This window comes from Leptodactylus fuscus, chromosome 2 (assembly GCF_031893055.1).
Source record: "Leptodactylus fuscus isolate aLepFus1 chromosome 2, aLepFus1.hap2, whole genome shotgun sequence".
NCBI lineage: Eukaryota > Metazoa > Chordata > Amphibia > Anura > Leptodactylidae > Leptodactylus > Leptodactylus fuscus.
The window spans coordinates 246,872,011-246,889,426 of record NC_134266.1 but is presented as its reverse complement, the minus strand read 5'-3'; the positions used below and the strand labels follow the sequence as shown (position 1 = coordinate 246,889,426).

The 17,416-nt window shown below is 42.9% G+C and overlaps 1 protein-coding gene across 1 annotated transcript in view; it reads right to left on the bottom strand.

Annotated features, from left to right (window-relative positions):
• The window catches only part of LOC142195888 (cilia- and flagella-associated protein 337-like), a 97,234-nt gene that overhangs the window by 22,319 nt on the left and 57,499 nt on the right, over positions 1 to 17,416 (bottom strand). Inside the window, exons 18-22 of the mRNA XM_075265980.1 lie at positions 17,266 to 17,345; positions 13,971 to 14,025; positions 12,691 to 12,736; positions 8,997 to 9,056; positions 6,871 to 7,033 (exon numbers count right to left, since the gene is read on the bottom strand). Of these exons, the coding sequence (XP_075122081.1) occupies positions 6,871 to 7,033; positions 8,997 to 9,056; positions 12,691 to 12,736; positions 13,971 to 14,025; positions 17,266 to 17,345 (404 nt within the window). The remainder of the gene's footprint in view (positions 1 to 6,870; positions 7,034 to 8,996; positions 9,057 to 12,690; positions 12,737 to 13,970; positions 14,026 to 17,265; positions 17,346 to 17,416) is intronic.

Sequence of the window (17,416 nt, the reverse complement as noted above, 5' to 3'; positions counted from 1 at the left end):
GCCAGGAGTGGATTGAATAGAAGGTAGAAATATAAGAACTTCCTATATGTTTCCCATTCCCTTTATAGCTATTCTTGGCTTTAGCAAAAAAAAACACAGAAAAATAAAAGCTGCATTTCCACAACATGGGGCCCCAGTCTCAAATGGGTTTTCGGGGAATAGTGTTTAGTTGTGTCCTGACAGGTGTATTTTTTGCAAAAAATAAAAATAAAAAATTGAAGATCCACTTTGAATTAACAGTGTAAGGGAGCGTTCACACTACCGTCGGTGTCCGACATGTAGTGTCCGCTCCTAGTGTCCGCTCAAAATCTGTCACGGACATTAGGAGCGGACACTAGCTGTGTCCGTGACACCTGTCATTCACTTGAATGGGCATCGGGTGCGTTCTTTTGCACTCCGTGCCCGTCCTTCCCTGTCCGCCAGTGAAGATGTCCGACTTCTCAAGCGGACAGAAAAACCCTGCATGCAGGGTTAACGCCCCCTTAAGCTCCGCTCAGTGATATATTTGGCTGCTCCCTAGGGCTGGATACAGAAAATAACCAGATCAGGCAATATACAGAAGACATTTTACGCATCTGACCTAATCTCTTTCCTAAAGACAGAAATAGAAGCAAATTACTCAGGTTTCCTTACAGCTCAGTCCACAGGTATCACATTATTTGGTATAAACAAGATGGATCCATCAAGTGACCTACATATAACGCGCTGCTTTACTTTTACATGTGGTTTCCATAGAAACAACCTGCAAGGTCTCCAAAAAGTGGCGCATGTTGGCCTAGAATTCATATAAGGACCTGCCACTTACATTATTACAGTTGTTGACTGGACCGGGGTTCTTCTATAGAGTGCACCTACAATATCATGACTGCCACTCACTAGTGAGCCCTGTTTTTCACCTTTAGTACCATTACCATACCTACTAACTACACAGTATACACGAACTGCAAAACTGCACTGATAAAGGAATTGTATACATGTACAGTGGTGTTCGAAAGTTTGTGAACCCTTCCGAATTTTCTAGATTTCTGCATAAAATTGACCGATTTGATTTGATTTGCACAGGTGGGTAACAAAGGAAATTTCTGAGGGTCTCAGAAGAAGAGTTGCTGATGTTCATCAGGCTGGAAAGGATTATAAAACTAACACTGAAGAGTTTGGACTCCACCAATCCACAGGTAGATAGATTGGGGTAGATTTATTATGCCTTCTACAGCAGTTTTCCGGTTTATAATACATAAAAGTCACAATTTTTTATGCAAAAAGAAATCATGTCTCTTTCATTTCCGTGTCAGCTTCGACACCCTGAACAGGGTACGTGGTGAGGTTGTGCAGGGGGTCACTGCTAGCATTTACGCCAGAAATGTGCATAAAATATGTGGGAAATATAAGCATACATTTTCCACCAGGCGCACAGCCCAGCAGAGGGCGCTCCTCATTTTTGAGGAGGTGTGTGTCTCTTGATAAATGAAATGCACCCTCTGCTGACTCAGGGGTTAGAAGACTGGCGTTATAACACAAGTCTTCATAAATCTGCCCCATTCTGTGCAAATGGATGAAATTTAGGCCATAATTACCTTCTCCAGAAATGGATGACCGGCAAAGATCATGCCAAAAACAAGGCATATAAAAGTCAGTTGACATCTTCCAAAACAAAAAGGGGAAAAAAGAAGGGAAATCTACTGGCCTCCAAATCTACTTACTCTAAGGCCGGGCTCACCTGCGGTTTTTTGGTCTGGAAACTGAGGCGGAGGCTGTCTCAGTTTCCGGACCAAAAAATGGGTAGCTGTGATTTGATGCTGGTGCACTGCTCCGCTCCGGATTAGGCCCCATGAATGGGCCTAGTCGGGAGGAGGGAGAGTCTTCAGGACGACAAATGGCTCCCGGAAAAAAGAACTGACCGGCTCACATTGATTTCAATGGGAGTCGTCTTTTTGGTCAGGATTTTGAGGCGAATTCAGCCTTAAAATCCTGACCAAAATACCCTGTGTGAACTCAGCTAAGGGTATGTTCACACAGTTTTTTGGAGCGGATTTTGACTTCAATAGGAGCCACTCGCTTCTTTTTTCCGCTAGTGGAAAAAAGAAGCGAGCTGCTCCATCTTGCCATGGCAGCTGACTCAGCAGTGGTATCCGCGGCGTGAGGTTCCCTCCCGATTAGCCCATTCTTCGGGCCTAATCCAGAGCAGAATGCCACGACTGGTTGCCAGTGCACTGCACTGGCATCCCGTGGTGACTAGCCATGCGGAAGTGTTCACATGCGGAACTTACATACCTTAACAGTCCTCCTCCCTCCTGATGGTATAACTGCTAAGTTTCCCCAATTTGCCAGGACTGTCCTGATTTTCTTTTAGACTTAACTTAGTCCAAGTTAGGTTTGTCCTGGCTCAAAAAGGGGTGAGGCTTAAAAAAAATATGTGGCACCAGCCAGTATATAAGCTTTTCTACGGAAATTTCAGGCCGTGCTGGAGATGGGACTGATTTTACCCATGTTGTGTATTAAATGAGGCCAAGCCTGGTCTGAGGTCTATTTTAGTTGGTTTGGCCTGGGGTCTACAACAAGAGGTGCAACGGTCTGGGGTCTGTATTTATTTACAGTGTTTGGTCTGGGGTCTGGAGGATTTATTAGGCCTTGTATTAGTTTAAGAGCCCTTTCCAGCACAGATATAATTGCTGCTCCTCCTTCTCTGCATTCAAATTGTTAAGGGCATCCATATCTGTCTTCAGACCTCACACACAGAAGTCTATGGACAGGGGAGGAGTAAAAGGATGGTAATGTATTTTATGCCTCATACTGTCCTGGAATACAGTCGTATACTTAAAGATATAGTAGTGCCAAAAGAGCTCCCATTCACAGTCCAGTAGGGTATGTCATTTCCAACAACTCTCCCCCCTGCATTCTCCATAGACTTCTATGTATAAAGTAACTCAGACCAATAAGTGGAGAAGGAAACAGATTTCTTTAATAAGATATATTACAAAGCTTCTTATACTCCCCTGTGCTATTCATGTATGAAAAGTTTCTTTATAATCGGAGACACACTTTAAGAAATGAATAACTAAAATAGCATGCAATGGCCAGTATTTTCTTTGCCACTTATGACAACCATTCTCCTGGCATTTTGTTCTGAAATTTGGGTTGTATAGGACAGATTAGCTCCTGTCGTATGTGCATACATAATAATAGAGGAGAATTATACAGAACAGGCGTTCCTATCACTGGATGATATCCGTACATTTTTGACGAGAGGAAAAGAAGACATAGAAATGTAAAGTCTACAGGTTGATAAATTAGTAGTCTAAAGGTTGGAAAGTCTATTATGTCAACAGTGTGTCATACTAACTAATTATATTCCTAGTGACAGGGCACTTGTAGAGCAGAAAGCAATTTAGAATATGTTACTATAGCAAAGTGGTGGGTTGCTAAGCTGTCTGCTTTAGCTGCCAGCTAATGGGAAGAGTACAAGTGCAATGCGAAAATCGGTATTATATAGTAACTTCACTCTAACCAAATATACTACAAGGGCTCACTAACTTAAAGTGAACCTATCACATTAAAAATGCAATCCAGTCTGCATGTTATAGAGAAGGGGCGGGGGCGTAACTACCGGGGTAGCAGTGCCAAAGGGCCCAGGACATCAGGGGGCATGGTGGCAGCCGCTACCACTGTGTTTTTTTGTTTTTTTTTAATAGTCCATTACCTGCTGGAGTAATTCCAGCAGGTAATGGGCCGTATTTACTTACTGATCCTGGTTCCTGCTCACAGCTGCCGGCACTGCGTCTTCTGCAGAGGCGGCTGGGAGCAAGAGCCGGGATCGGTAAGTGACGCCGCGGGCCCCACAAACACTATCCCGAGTATAATGATTGGAGGGCTAAGAGCGGTAAGAGAACATAAAAAATGCTGTTACTTACCTCTCCTATGCTCTGGCAGGTTTCAGGCCTACTTGGTGACTTCACAGACATCATATGGCCCGGGCCAGCGTTATTATAAGTTGCGACGCCGACCTGAGTCATAGACTATAATTGGATCTGTGTACTTGCCGCCAGATCTCCATTGGGATCATGCGGATAGGAAAGTAGTTCACAATCTACTTTCCTGCGCATTCAGCGCGCGGAAAGCACATGGACCCCATTATAGTCTATGGGGTCCATGTTCTTTCACTGCTCACCGCTTGCAGTTGCGTTTGGTATTCTATTTGGGGGGTCCCCATGCGGAGTCCCCCAGACGGAATACCGAACGCAGATGTGAATGAAGGGTAAGAAGGCTGTCAGACACTCATGCATCTGGCTGATAGGCCGGCCTCGGAATTTATTCATAATAGGCCCTTCTATTACAGTTTTGTTTTTTTTAAACAACAAGAGAAATACACTATGCAGAAAATCTCAATGGAATTGCTTTAGGAAGCCATAATGCTAGTCTGAACAGTCATATATGTATTACTGTTGCTGAGTCCTTCTTAATCTATTGTGACAATGAGAAGAAACAACAACAAGGGAGTTAATGCTGTTCCAGTTCTGGTGCTATTGCAAATTTGCCATCTTCAACAGCACAACCTGGGAACTGATCTCTAACCACAGATCCTAAACCCACCCTGTGTTCAACGAAGTCTCCCCTCCTCAAGTGCCACATGTGCTGCAGCCACAACTACCTTCATCTTGTCACTCCATGGCCGTGCCATCAGTAATAGTAATATATATTGTACAAACTATGTTTTCTTGCGTTCTATCCTCTGCACTCGGCTGCATCCTAGGGTTGGTTGCTCAGAGATTAATAATGAAAGATCAAGTGGAAATCATCAATATCTTTTCCATCTTCTAACTCATTCATCTTTACCTAAATCTATATCAATGGTTCAAAGCAAAGTTATTCCTTAAGTAGTCTTTGATATACAAGTCAATACTCGCTAGACTGGCTTTAGGATTTTCAGAGGTTAGTCAAAAGTCTCAGTGGGCTTTTTACCTTCTTATGTTGACTTATATCAGGATCCATTTACTAGTTTTTCTCCATTTCAATGCTATGAATTTAAAGAAGACTTATTGTGACTAATGTTACTGGTTCATGTCTGTACATCACAACCATCCTGGATTCAGCAGGACAGTCCCAGATTCCAGGTGCTGTCCCACTCTGCAGGAAGCATTTCCTAATGGTGAAGCAGGAAGCCATCTACTTCCTGCTTTACCATTCTTCCCCTTCCTCTGCTCCAAGTGTCTTGGGAACAGTAGGCGGGATGTAAAACTTAAATTGTATAGCCTTGAGGAAGACAGGGAATTAAAGGGGCTCTATCAGTAAAATTAAGTTGTATGAGCCCCACATATGCGTGAATAGCCTTTAAAAAAGGCCATTCAGGCACCGCTAATGTTATTTTAACACCCCCTGTTTTAAAATAAAAATGAATATGCAAATTATTCTTACAGTGGGCGGTCGTGCACTGTCCGGCGTCATCTTCTGTCACGCCTTCCTCTTCTTTCTTCTTCTTTTGGCGACACCCTCCGGTCCTAGCTCTTCCCCTCTTTGATCTTTCTCTTATTCCGGCGGGTTTGGTTCAAATCCGGCAAGTGCACAGTATCGCTCCCTCTGCAGCGCTACTGCGCACACTCCGGCGCCATTTTTCTCAATGGCAGTTCGTGAGTGTTCTAAGGGGAACTGAGCATACTGAGTTCCCCTCTGAACTACGCAAGCGTACTGCGCATGCACAGTACACTCGCGAACTGCCATTGAAAAAAATGGCGCCGGATTTGAACCAAGCCCGCCGGAAGAAGAGGAAGATCAAGGCGGGGAAGAGCCAGGACCGGAGAGTGTCGCTGAAAGAAGAGGAAGGAATGACAGAAGATTATGTTGGACAATGTAAGAATAATTTGCATATTTGTTTTTATGATTTTATTTTAAAACAGGGGGAGTTAAAATACCATTAGCGGTGACTGAATAGCCTTTTTAAAGGCAATTCACACATATGTGGGGCTCATACAGCATAATTTTGCTGATAGAGCCCCTTTAATAGAAACCTTTACATGTGTTAAAGGTACAATATCAATAAGATTCAGGAGGGAAGAGTTTTAATTAAAAAAAAGCTAAACACAAAATAAAGGGGCAAAATCTGAAGTTAGTTGGGGGAAGATTAGAAACAAAGTCAGGATAGATTATTTCACTGAGAGTACTTGAGGCTCGGAACAAACTTCCAGCAGATGTGGTAGGAAAATATACAGTAAGGGTATGTTCACGCGGCGGAAATCAAATTCCGCCGTGTGAACTCTCTGCGCAGCTAGCCATGACGGGACACCAATGCAGCGCACCGGCATTCAGTTGCGGCATTCCGCTTCTGATTAGGCCCAAATGAAATAATACTTATTCTCCTGGTGCCCCGGCCTTAAAGGAATGCTCCTGGCGATAACCTATTACAATATATTATCTTTGCCTGTGCAGCAATATCAACTATCAGCAAAGAGCAAATCGTTAAAATCTTTTCAGGTCAAAGCAGGAAAAAAGTAGCTGAGATGGTTAATAAATGAGATCTGACATTTTTTATTGATTACATAACGCATTTTTTAATGGGCATTGGACCTGTTCACTAGTCACTCAATGCCAACTGAAGGAATATCTAAGCAAGCAACCCATTATCTCTTGTTCTTTGACTCTGAAGATCCCGCTACTTTTGTTGGCATGTTTGCATGTCTTTAATATAGTGGCACAACTTGGATTTTATGGCGCCATATTTTTCCATGTATCTATAGTAGTTCCTCTTTAACTAAGTCTAATGTATTTCTTATACTGTTCATATAGCGTCATATATATGATTAATATATTATCTCCATTTTTACCTCTATAAAATTATATAATGCATTATTAAGCTTGTCGAGATAGTCGTCGACTACTTACATTCTATTCCTGCAGAATTAACATGAATGGATGTGTTTATACGGCACTGTATGTGGCCTGAGATCATGTTCCAGATAATAATTTCTCCATCATAACTTGAGCTTGCAAGAAGATTAGGAGGATTTTGAGCTATACACAGAATGTCTTCGCGGTGACCTCGGATCTGCAGAAGTAAAAGGTACGTTGAGCTCTGATGCTATATTCTATCATCTTCAAGGCCAGAGTCGTGCTTTGTGGAAAAAAATCACAATCAATTGCAGCTCAACTTATTTGACCCCTTTATTATTGCACGGTAAGCTCTGCCATATCTCATAGAACAACGCAGAACAGGATAGAAATAAAATTCTTCAGCTACCCTTGTATAGATTATATCTGTTGTATATCCCAGCAAATAAAGTACGTTCTTCCCATGCAATACCACACTGAAACACAGGGGGCAGATTTGATAAGACTGGCACATCTTACACCCTGGTCTGCATGAGAGATTTAAGAAGAGGCTCTGAGGTCCTCATAAATCAGACAGACATCCCTGCACAGTATGGAAAGCTACACCAGTTAGGAACTGGCAACATTTTCCATTATAACTCATGACAAAAAATTGTCGAGTCCACTCCATTCACATTCGTACAATCATGGTACCATTAATCCAGATGCTGTCATGGCATTACTATCCTGCTAGTGGAAATATACTATATATGTATGTATAAATAAAAAAATAAATAAAATAAATATATATATATATATATATATATATATATATATATATATATATATATATATATACACACACACACACACACACACACACACAGGGTGGCCATAATATAACCTCAGGTGTTTGGAGTCGTGTGCAGGCTGACCCAATGGATGGAATTGCCTGAAAATTTGTATGTGTGCTAATCAAGGCATGGGGAAACGGACAGCATGAAAAGAAACAAAAACAACCTAAAAATCATCACCAACTGCTTCCTCGTGACAATGACACCCGCATGACATTTGCATTAATGTTTCTGGCCAGAGTGGAAGTGGATACCAATTGGCCATGGAATAGCCTGTGGAGCGACGAAGCGCATTTTTACCTGAATGGAACGGTCAACACACAGAACTGTCACATATGGGCCACCGAAAACCCGCGTGCGCTCGAGAGGGTTCCGCTGCATTCGCCCAAGGTGACTGTTTGGTGTGGGTTCACCTCATCGTCCATGATCGGACCGTTCTTTTTCGAAAATTTGGGCCCAACTGGGGTTGCCACCTGTTCCGTCACAGCAGCGAGGTACTGGACAATGCTGGAAACAGTGGTCGTTCCCCAACTCCAACAGCGGCAGTGTCTGCAGACGATCACCTTCCTGCAGAATGGAGCCCCTCCGCACATCGCAAATCCTGTGAAGAACGCTCTTCGTGCACATTTTCCCGATGACAGGATTTTGAGCCGCTCATTTCCTACAGCGTGGCCACTGCGCTCTCCGGATCTCACTCCTTGTGATTTCTGGTTGTGGGGACACTTGAAGGAGCGGGTTTATCGGGGCAATGTCGAAACCCTGCCTGACCTCAAAGACCGCATCACGTTGGAAGTGCGCAGCATCTCACCAGAGACGTTACACGCAAGCGTCGAGCACGTTCTGCATAGGATGACCATGCTCACCATGCATGATAGCGGCCGCATTGAACAGTCATGCTAGTCGGTGGTCCAAATGGGACATCCCCAAGTATCGACATATGGGTTTTGCGCTGCGCGCTCACTGTACAGCGCCACATTATTCCCTGGTGGGGAGTTTTCGTATTAATTTTTTTTTTTTTCATGCCGTCCGTTTCCCCATGCCTTGATTAGCACACATACAAATTTTCAGGCAATTCCATCCATTGGATCAGCCTGCACATGACTCCAAACACCTGAGGTTATTTTATGGCCACCTTGTATATACGCACACACACACACACACACACACACACACACACACACACACACACACACACACACACACACACACACACACACACACACACACACACACACACACACACACACACACACACACACACACACACACACACACACACACACACACACACACACACGCGCACACGTTTGTATAATATACCTATATTTTTATATATACTTATCTTACCAAATCATCCTGCCAGCCTGGTTGTGGCTCTTGGAAATGATGAAGATCATCTTCAGAATCCTGTGAAACAAGTAAGCAATTCACTTGACATAGGAAAATAGCAAGTATAGAAAGAACAATAGAATAAAAACCACTTGGTTCAGTACAACTGTATGAAATAAAAACTAAAGGACAAAAGTTGATGTCCATTTTTTGAAGGGTCATCACATGGTATCACATTGAATACTTGTGATCTACGGGCCCTGTACTAATACAAATCCCTGCATGGGCCACCCACAATAGTAATGTACAAATGTGTAGAATCTCCCATAAAACAGTGGGGAAAAAAGAAGCTTTAAAATTTTTTTTTATAAAAAAATAAATTAAATAAAACTTCTAAATCCCTCCTTTCCCTAGAATACATGTAAAAGTAGAAAATGACCATGAAACACAAACACATTAGGTATCCCTGTGTCTGACACTGCCCGGTCTACTGAATATAGGGGATCTGCAGTGCTCCTGTTCCATCGGGAAGGGGTTAATACGAGCACTGCAGATTCAGCCAGGGTGAATTCCAAGTGGGGGAAGAAAAATCCCAGTCCTCAAGCTCAGGGAAGGGGCAGACAAACAAACAAAACACCCCCTCCCTTCCCAGCATCTACTGCACCCAAAAACTCCGACCATTTTAATTTTTGAAATTTTCCAGTATCCCAGTATGCATTTCCCCCCTAGGCTTATACTCGAGTCAATACGTTTTCCCAGTTTTTTTGTGGTAAAATTAGGGGCCTCGGCTTATATTCGGGGCGGCTTATACTCGAGTATATACGGTAGTTCACTGTGCAATCCTCAAATGCAAGTTAAAGAGGTATCACACGATAAAGAAGCCATATATCAACACAATACAGAAATGCCATCATCTTCTCTGGGCCAAAGCTCATTTATAACGGACTGAAATGGAGAAATGTTCTGTGATCAGATTAATCAAAATGTGAAATTCTTTCTGAGAAAAAACAGACGCTATGTCCTATGGTCTCAGGAGGAAACAGTTTATCTAGAACATACTTCAGAAGCTGCATCTTTGATGGATGGGGTTGCATTATTACCTATGGCATAGGTCGCTTACACATCTTGAAATCCGGTATAAATGCTGAGCAGTATAAAGAGATTTTAGAACAACGTATGCTCCTATTCATATATCTCTTTCAGGAAGACAATGCTAAACCACATACTGCATCCATCACATCAGCATGGCTTCCCAGAAGAGTCCAGGTGCTGAAATGACTGTCTGCAGTCCGGACTTTCCACTAATAGAAACATTTGGTCTATTAGGAAACAAAAAATCTGGCAAAGACGACCCAGGACTGTCAAGCAGCTAGAATCTAGCATCAAACAGTAATGGGATAACAAACGTCTCCCCAAACTCCAGCAATTGGGCTTCTCACTTACAGACTGTTGTAGAAATAAGAGGGGAGGGCACACAATGGTAGACATGGCCCTGTCCTAACTTTTTTGAAATGTGTCTCAAATACAATAGAATGAAATGTTTATTTCTCAACTTCTGATATGTTCTATGTTCTATTGTGTAACTTTTACCTTCTGACGTGTTCGATGTCCTATTGTTTAACTTTAACCTTCTGACACGTGTTTTATATTCCGATGTGAATAAAATATGGTTATAGGAAATTTCTAAATGATTGTATCCATGTTTTCTTTACATTTAGCACAGTGTCCTGACTTTTTTGGAATTGGGGTTGTAAAATCCATGATATTCTGTGGGTGTATTCATATGTGTGAATGGGTGTCACATGGTCATTTTTCATTGTCGTGTGAATGAGGCCTACATGATAAAACACAAATATGCTACACATTGGCTGATCGGTCACATTTGAAAGGAACAGAGGAAGTCCCAGGAAGTGTCAGAAGCAGCATGGGATCAGTGGGATAGTACTTGGTTAGGTTGGTGGAGTATTCTTAGTCTTAGAGCAGTCGCGTAACTACCGGGGTAGCAGCTGCCACAGGGCCCAGGACATTAGGGGTCCGGCGACAGCCGCTACTCCTGCGTTTTTTTTTCTTAATAGGCCGTTACCAGCTGGAGTTTCTCCAGGCAGTAACGGGCCCTATTTACTTACCGATCCTGGCAGGGGCTGGGATTGGTAAGTGACGCCACGGGCCCCACAAGCACTATAATTATACTCAGGGGTCTTTTCAGAGCAGGAGAGGTAAGGGAACATAACAAACATTGTTACTTACTTCTCCACGCTCCATACAGGCATCGGGCCTAGTTGTGTGACATCTCTGACACCTCCGAAGACTGCAGCGGAGCCGGAGATAGGTAAATAACTGGTTTTTTTATGTTTGTATCCCCCCTGGGTCTCCGATTATTATACTCTGGGGTCTGAAAAGACCCCAGAGTATAATAATGGTTCATGGGTGTTCATAAATGGGGCATAATACTGTGTGCAGGGGCCACTATGGGCTATAATAATGTGTGCAGGGGCCACTATGGGGGATAATACTGTGTGCAGGGGCCACTATGGGGGATAATACTGTGTGTAGGGGCCACTATAGGGCATAATACTGTGTACTGGGGCCACTATAGGGCCATAATACTGTGTGCAGGGGGCCACTATGGGGCATAATACTGTGTGTAGGGGCCATTATGGGGCATAATACTGTGTGCAGGGGCCTCTATGGGGCATAATACTGTGTGCAGGGGCCACTATGGGGGATAATAATGTGTGCAGGGGCCACTATGGGGGATAATACTGTGTACTGGGGCCACTATAGGGGCATAATACTGTGTGCAGGGGCCACTATGGGGCATAATACTGTGTGTAGGGGCCATTATGGGGCATAATACTGTGTGCAGGGGCCTCTATGGGGCATAATACTGTGTACTGGGGCCACTATGGGCATAATACTGTGTGCAGGGGCCTCTATGGGGCATAATACTGTGTACTGGGGCCACTATGGGCATAATACTGTGTGCAGGGGCCACTATGGGGCATAATAGAGCACGCAGGAATGCGGCAGGGGGTTGGTCGGTTGAGGTCTTCGGTGTCGGTCAGGAAGGGGGGGGGGCTATGTCAAAAGTTCACCACGGGACCCCGCCATTCCTAGTTACGCCACTACCTTAGAGGGTATTTCCATCATATAAAGTCCCAGCATATTGCTGGGATAGGGGCACATATGTTTGATGGGATCTGTCACAAGGACCACCACTGATCCAAATTTCCCTACAGGGAGCTTCCACCAGTAAAGAGGATGCAGCACTTTACCAGCACTGCATCCCCCAAATGCTAAGGCTTCATACACATGTGCGATCTCACTGTCTTCCAAACTTATATTTTTAGTTCACATCCTAAGTGAACCTGTTGAAACGAATACATTGACCCGACGGATCAAGAGGACAGATGGCTTCAGCTTGGATAGCACACTCAGACATGTGTATGAAGAAAAAATGTCAGAACCTATTTATCATAAAGTAATGGTACAACCAAGCAATATGATGCGAGTAGCCTTCTATATACGGCGGAGCTTGACTTTTATTTGATTCCTGGATTCCTAAGAATAATGGATGGTGTTGTGAATACTATAAAGCAATCCTTCAGCCGTCTCTATACATATATTATATTTAATCTTATATCATACAGCACTGCAACAATTATTGATGTAAAAGATATCCTATGAAATAACTGAAGAACAGTATACTCACAATATACATATTTATTCTTCTGTCCCATCCTACAGCGACAATGTATCTGAAGTAACACAAAAACGCTCCATGTTATTAAGATGACAGAATATAATTCTTGCCACTGATAGATTGTCAGGTCATACAGATTGGTATGAGATCTGGTTTGTAACATTCCTTACTATTATTACTATTCCTTATATTTCAGATGGCGTGTTCACACTACCTTTACTAGTGTTCGATGATGTCATTAGATATAGGATGACAGCAACGGACATTAATGGTGGTAGAGTAATAGACACAGACACAGCCCCGTCCACCTGAGTGTCTTCCCATTGATTGTAATGTAACAATATGGCGGTCACTGTCTTCTGTCATACTTATTTACTTTTGTAATGAAACAACAAGTCCTGCATAGTCATGATGGAGCTTTCTTCCATCATGGTTTTTAAATTGGGATGAATGCCAACAGACACCCGACAAAGAGTATCGGCCTACATCTGTCACTTAATGCCCGTTGCTCTCATCCTTTGACGGACGATAATGGTAATGTGAACCTTGATTAAAAATGGATCCATTTTTATGAGACACAGACGTGTGATACGGGCTACTTCTCTGACCTAGAACTGAAACCAAAGCCCAGGCAAGCTAAGACATACCCCAAAGCACTTTTTCTCACTATGAATATAACAGCAATTTATGTGAAATTGTGGCTCCAAAGCTGAATAACAGAGTAATAGTTGGAATTACCTCTACAAGGTACTGAGATTAGTTTATAATCAATTTACTGCTGACTAGGGTTGAGCGATCGGGATCGGAAAAGATCGGATTCCAATGGGCGACCGAGTAAATTTCACAATCGCAATCGGAATTCCGATCCTGATCTTTTCCAGCAGGATTGAGGTCAGAGGTTATCTCAAGATCAGCTCAACCCTATTCATGTATATATCATTAATAGGGTTGAGCGATCGGGAAAGATCGGATCCCGATCGACGATCGAGCAAATTTCATGATCGCAATCTGCTGTAAAATGATCCGAAATCGGATTTTAAAATTGATCCTGAAATCTCAAGATTGGCTCAACCCTACTGCTGACAGACTCCCTTAACCACTTCCGTACCAATAGACTATATACATCCGGAAGGTGGTTGCCTTGTTCTGACAGGACATACCGGTATGTCCAAGCAGAACAACCTTGTGCAGCTGCTGATACAGGGAGTCGGCTGTAATTTGAGCCGGAGTTCCCAGAGAAAACATAAAATGAGCTCCCAGATAATTGCATACAATGAATGTTATCTTACTTGTTCCTGTTAATTTCTACATATGTGCAGTCACAGATTTCTTCAGCCTTATTTGCTGTGAACAAGAAGAAGAAGAATCATTACTATTTATTGTATTATGGGAAAGAAGCGGCTAAATCCATCCAGCTCAGATAGATAGCATTCACCTGCTTATCCTTCACATCTCAGAGAATGTGGCTCATCTACATATGGCAAGCTTTCATCTGCCACCTTCAGGGGTCTGCTACTCACCTCTGAGGCAGCTATGTTACATTATACATTACATACATTTCAACCTTGGTGAGTGTCTTTGAAGAAAAGAATGCCATACATTGTTTAAAGAGAATCTGTGGCATTGAAAACACAGTGCAACTGTATATATAGTATTTATGGGACAAGATTTACTATAACTTGTAAATATATAGTCAGGGTCTGGGGTTGCTAGGTGGGGTGGCATAGACACACAAGTCCAGTTTCTTTAGTCCAAAACAATAGTAGAGTTTTATTTTCACTCAAAAAGGTAGTGCAGCAACAAAAGGAAACAATACAAAAATAAATCCCTGCCCGGCTAGGCTCTAAATCAAAAGCCAGTTGAATCATTCAGGACACAGCTCCAAAAAAACGACCCCTCTGTTTGGCACTCCAGCCAAGTTCTGCCAAAGTGTTGCTGCTGGAGCAACTTCTTAAGCCTCCTTGACGAGGAGACTCTCTGCAGCTGAGTCACTGCCGGAACATCCCCAAAGTGTGGACTGGAGGGGGTGGAATGAGAGGTCCCACTACCAACCTACCTGCCATTCCTAAAAACCCAGCCCAGTAACTGGAACTTTGAAATAACCCTCAGCAGACAAAATTATCTGCTGAGAAACATTCTTTCTGGAGTTTTCTCATCTCACCCACCTTAGTAGTCTAGTAGATGTACACCCCCTCCATTACCTGACCAGCCATTGGCTTACAATATGTACCGGTGTATATATATATATATATATATATATATATATATATATATATATATATATAAAACATGTTCCAGGACACTGTTTTCCAAAATGTGGCTCATGGTATCACAAGCCACTCATAGATTTGTGAAGTGCAAAAGGATACCTCCATAACTGCCCACATTGGGACCTCAGCAATGCATAGCAGGATCTGCAACACCATCCTTTCCACCAGACATGAGCCAGTGAGATCATGTCCCACCTCAACTGATATGTTTGCCAGTGAGAGCCAATGCCGACACCAATCTAGACAGGCCTCCCTTGAACATTGGCTTTTGCCATTCCCACAATGGTCTTCTCACGCCCTCACTTTCCTCTGGACAAAGAAACCACCATGATAGTAGCAACTGTGTTGACAACTGGATGTGTATTGTACTGGTGGCCACCATAAAAATTGTAAACTGATATAACTGTCCTAGCATAGACTTGTAGGACAGAAGATACAAGAAGACATAAAAATGCCATAATAGGTAATAAGAAAATAGGGGCAGAAGGAGGAGGATAGCATAAAAGAGGCAGAATACTGGAGGACAGTGGTATACAGGAGGATGGCAGAATAGAGGCAGAATACTGGAGGACGGTGGTATACAGGAGGATGGCAGAAAAGAGGCAGAATACTGGAGGATGGTGGTATACAGGAGGATGGCAGAATAGAGGCAAAATACTGGAGGACGGTGGTATACAGGAGGATGGCAGAATAGAGGCAGAATACTGGAGGACGGTGGTATACAGGAGGATGGCAGAATAGAGGCAGAATACTGGAGGACAGTGGTATACAGGAGGATAGCAGAACAACAGCTGATTAGAGAGGAATGGAGAAATACAGGAGAACAGCAGAATAGAGGGAGAACACAGGAGGAAGACAGAATACAGGCAGAATACAGGAGGATGGCAGAATACAGGCAGAATACAGGAGGATGGCAGAATACAGGCAGAATACAGGAGGATAGCAGAATACAGGCAGAATACCGGAGGATAGAAAAATACAGGCAGAATATCGGAGGATAGCAGAATACAGGTAGAATACAGGAGGATAGCAGAATACAGGTAGAATACAGGAAGATGACAGAATACAGGCAGAATACAGGAGGATAGCAAAATACAGGCAGAATATCGGAGGATAGCAGAATACAGGCAGAATACAGGAGGATAGCAGAATACAGGTAGAATACAGGAAGATGACAGAATACAGGCAGAATACAGGAGGATAGCAAAATACAGGCAGAATATCGGAGGATAGCAGAATACAGGCAGAATACAGGAGGATAGCAGAATACAGGTAGAATACAGGAAGATGACAGAATACAGGCAGAATACAGGAGGATAGCAAAATACAGGCAGAATACAGGAGGATGGCAGAATACAGGCAGAATACAGGAGGATAGCAAAATACAGGCAGAATATCGGAGGATAGCAGAATACAGGCAGAATACAGGAGGATAGCAGAATACAGGTAGAATACAGGAGGATGGCAGAATACAGGAGGATAGCATAATACAGGTAGAATACAGGAGGATGACAGAATACAGGCAGAATACAGGAGGATGGCAGAATACAGGAGGATGACAGAATACAGGAGGATGACAGAATACAGGAGGATGACAGAATACAGGAGGATGGCAGAATACAGGAGGATGACAGAATACAGGAGGATGACAGAATACAGGAGGATGACAGAATACAGGAGGATGACAGAATACAGGCAGAATACAGGAGGATGGCAGAATAGAGGCTGTGCTTCAAGAACTTTTCTAATGGGGCTAAGTTCAGTATGTAAGGGGTCTGAAGAAAAAGTTTTGTCTAAAACTAGGTCCCAGCCCCATTAAGTTTGAAAAAGACTCCTCTAGGAGAAGCTTTTTATAGGCCATTATCCTCCCATAGGCACCCATTTTGGCAAGAAAATACATCAGAAACAACATTGGTAGTGTTTGTGCTTTATGTGACATTATGGTCTGCGATATTTAGTATAAAAGATCCCTTATTCTTTCATAACCTAACTGTGCCCCCTACCGTGTAACACATGCGACAGACATGTTCTTAGAAGTGTTTTATGCCTTATATATCAATATCTTCAGTTTTCACTTCTTTCCCTTCTGTATTCATTACTTCAGAATTAAAGTCACCAGGGAATGGAAGTCTTTTTTTATTCTGCGGTTTCTCTGCCCCTTGGGTACCCCTGGATTATACAGATATGGCCTGGTATCTGAAGCGGGCGAGCTCTTTTGGGCTCATCTCAATACTAATTACACAAGACAGAACATACCTCCGTTATCTTAAGGGAAGACAATATCAATAAGAATAGTGTGAATGGTGTCATGTACCTCTTGTCAGAGTGTGCAGACACTGGCCATTATTGTAATTCCAGACTTTCAGGCAGCCATCTCTTCCTCCAGTGATCAGTCTAGGGAATGGAAAAATTCACATACACAGGCAATTTACACTCAGATATAAACCGTAAACCATTTTTGCCTT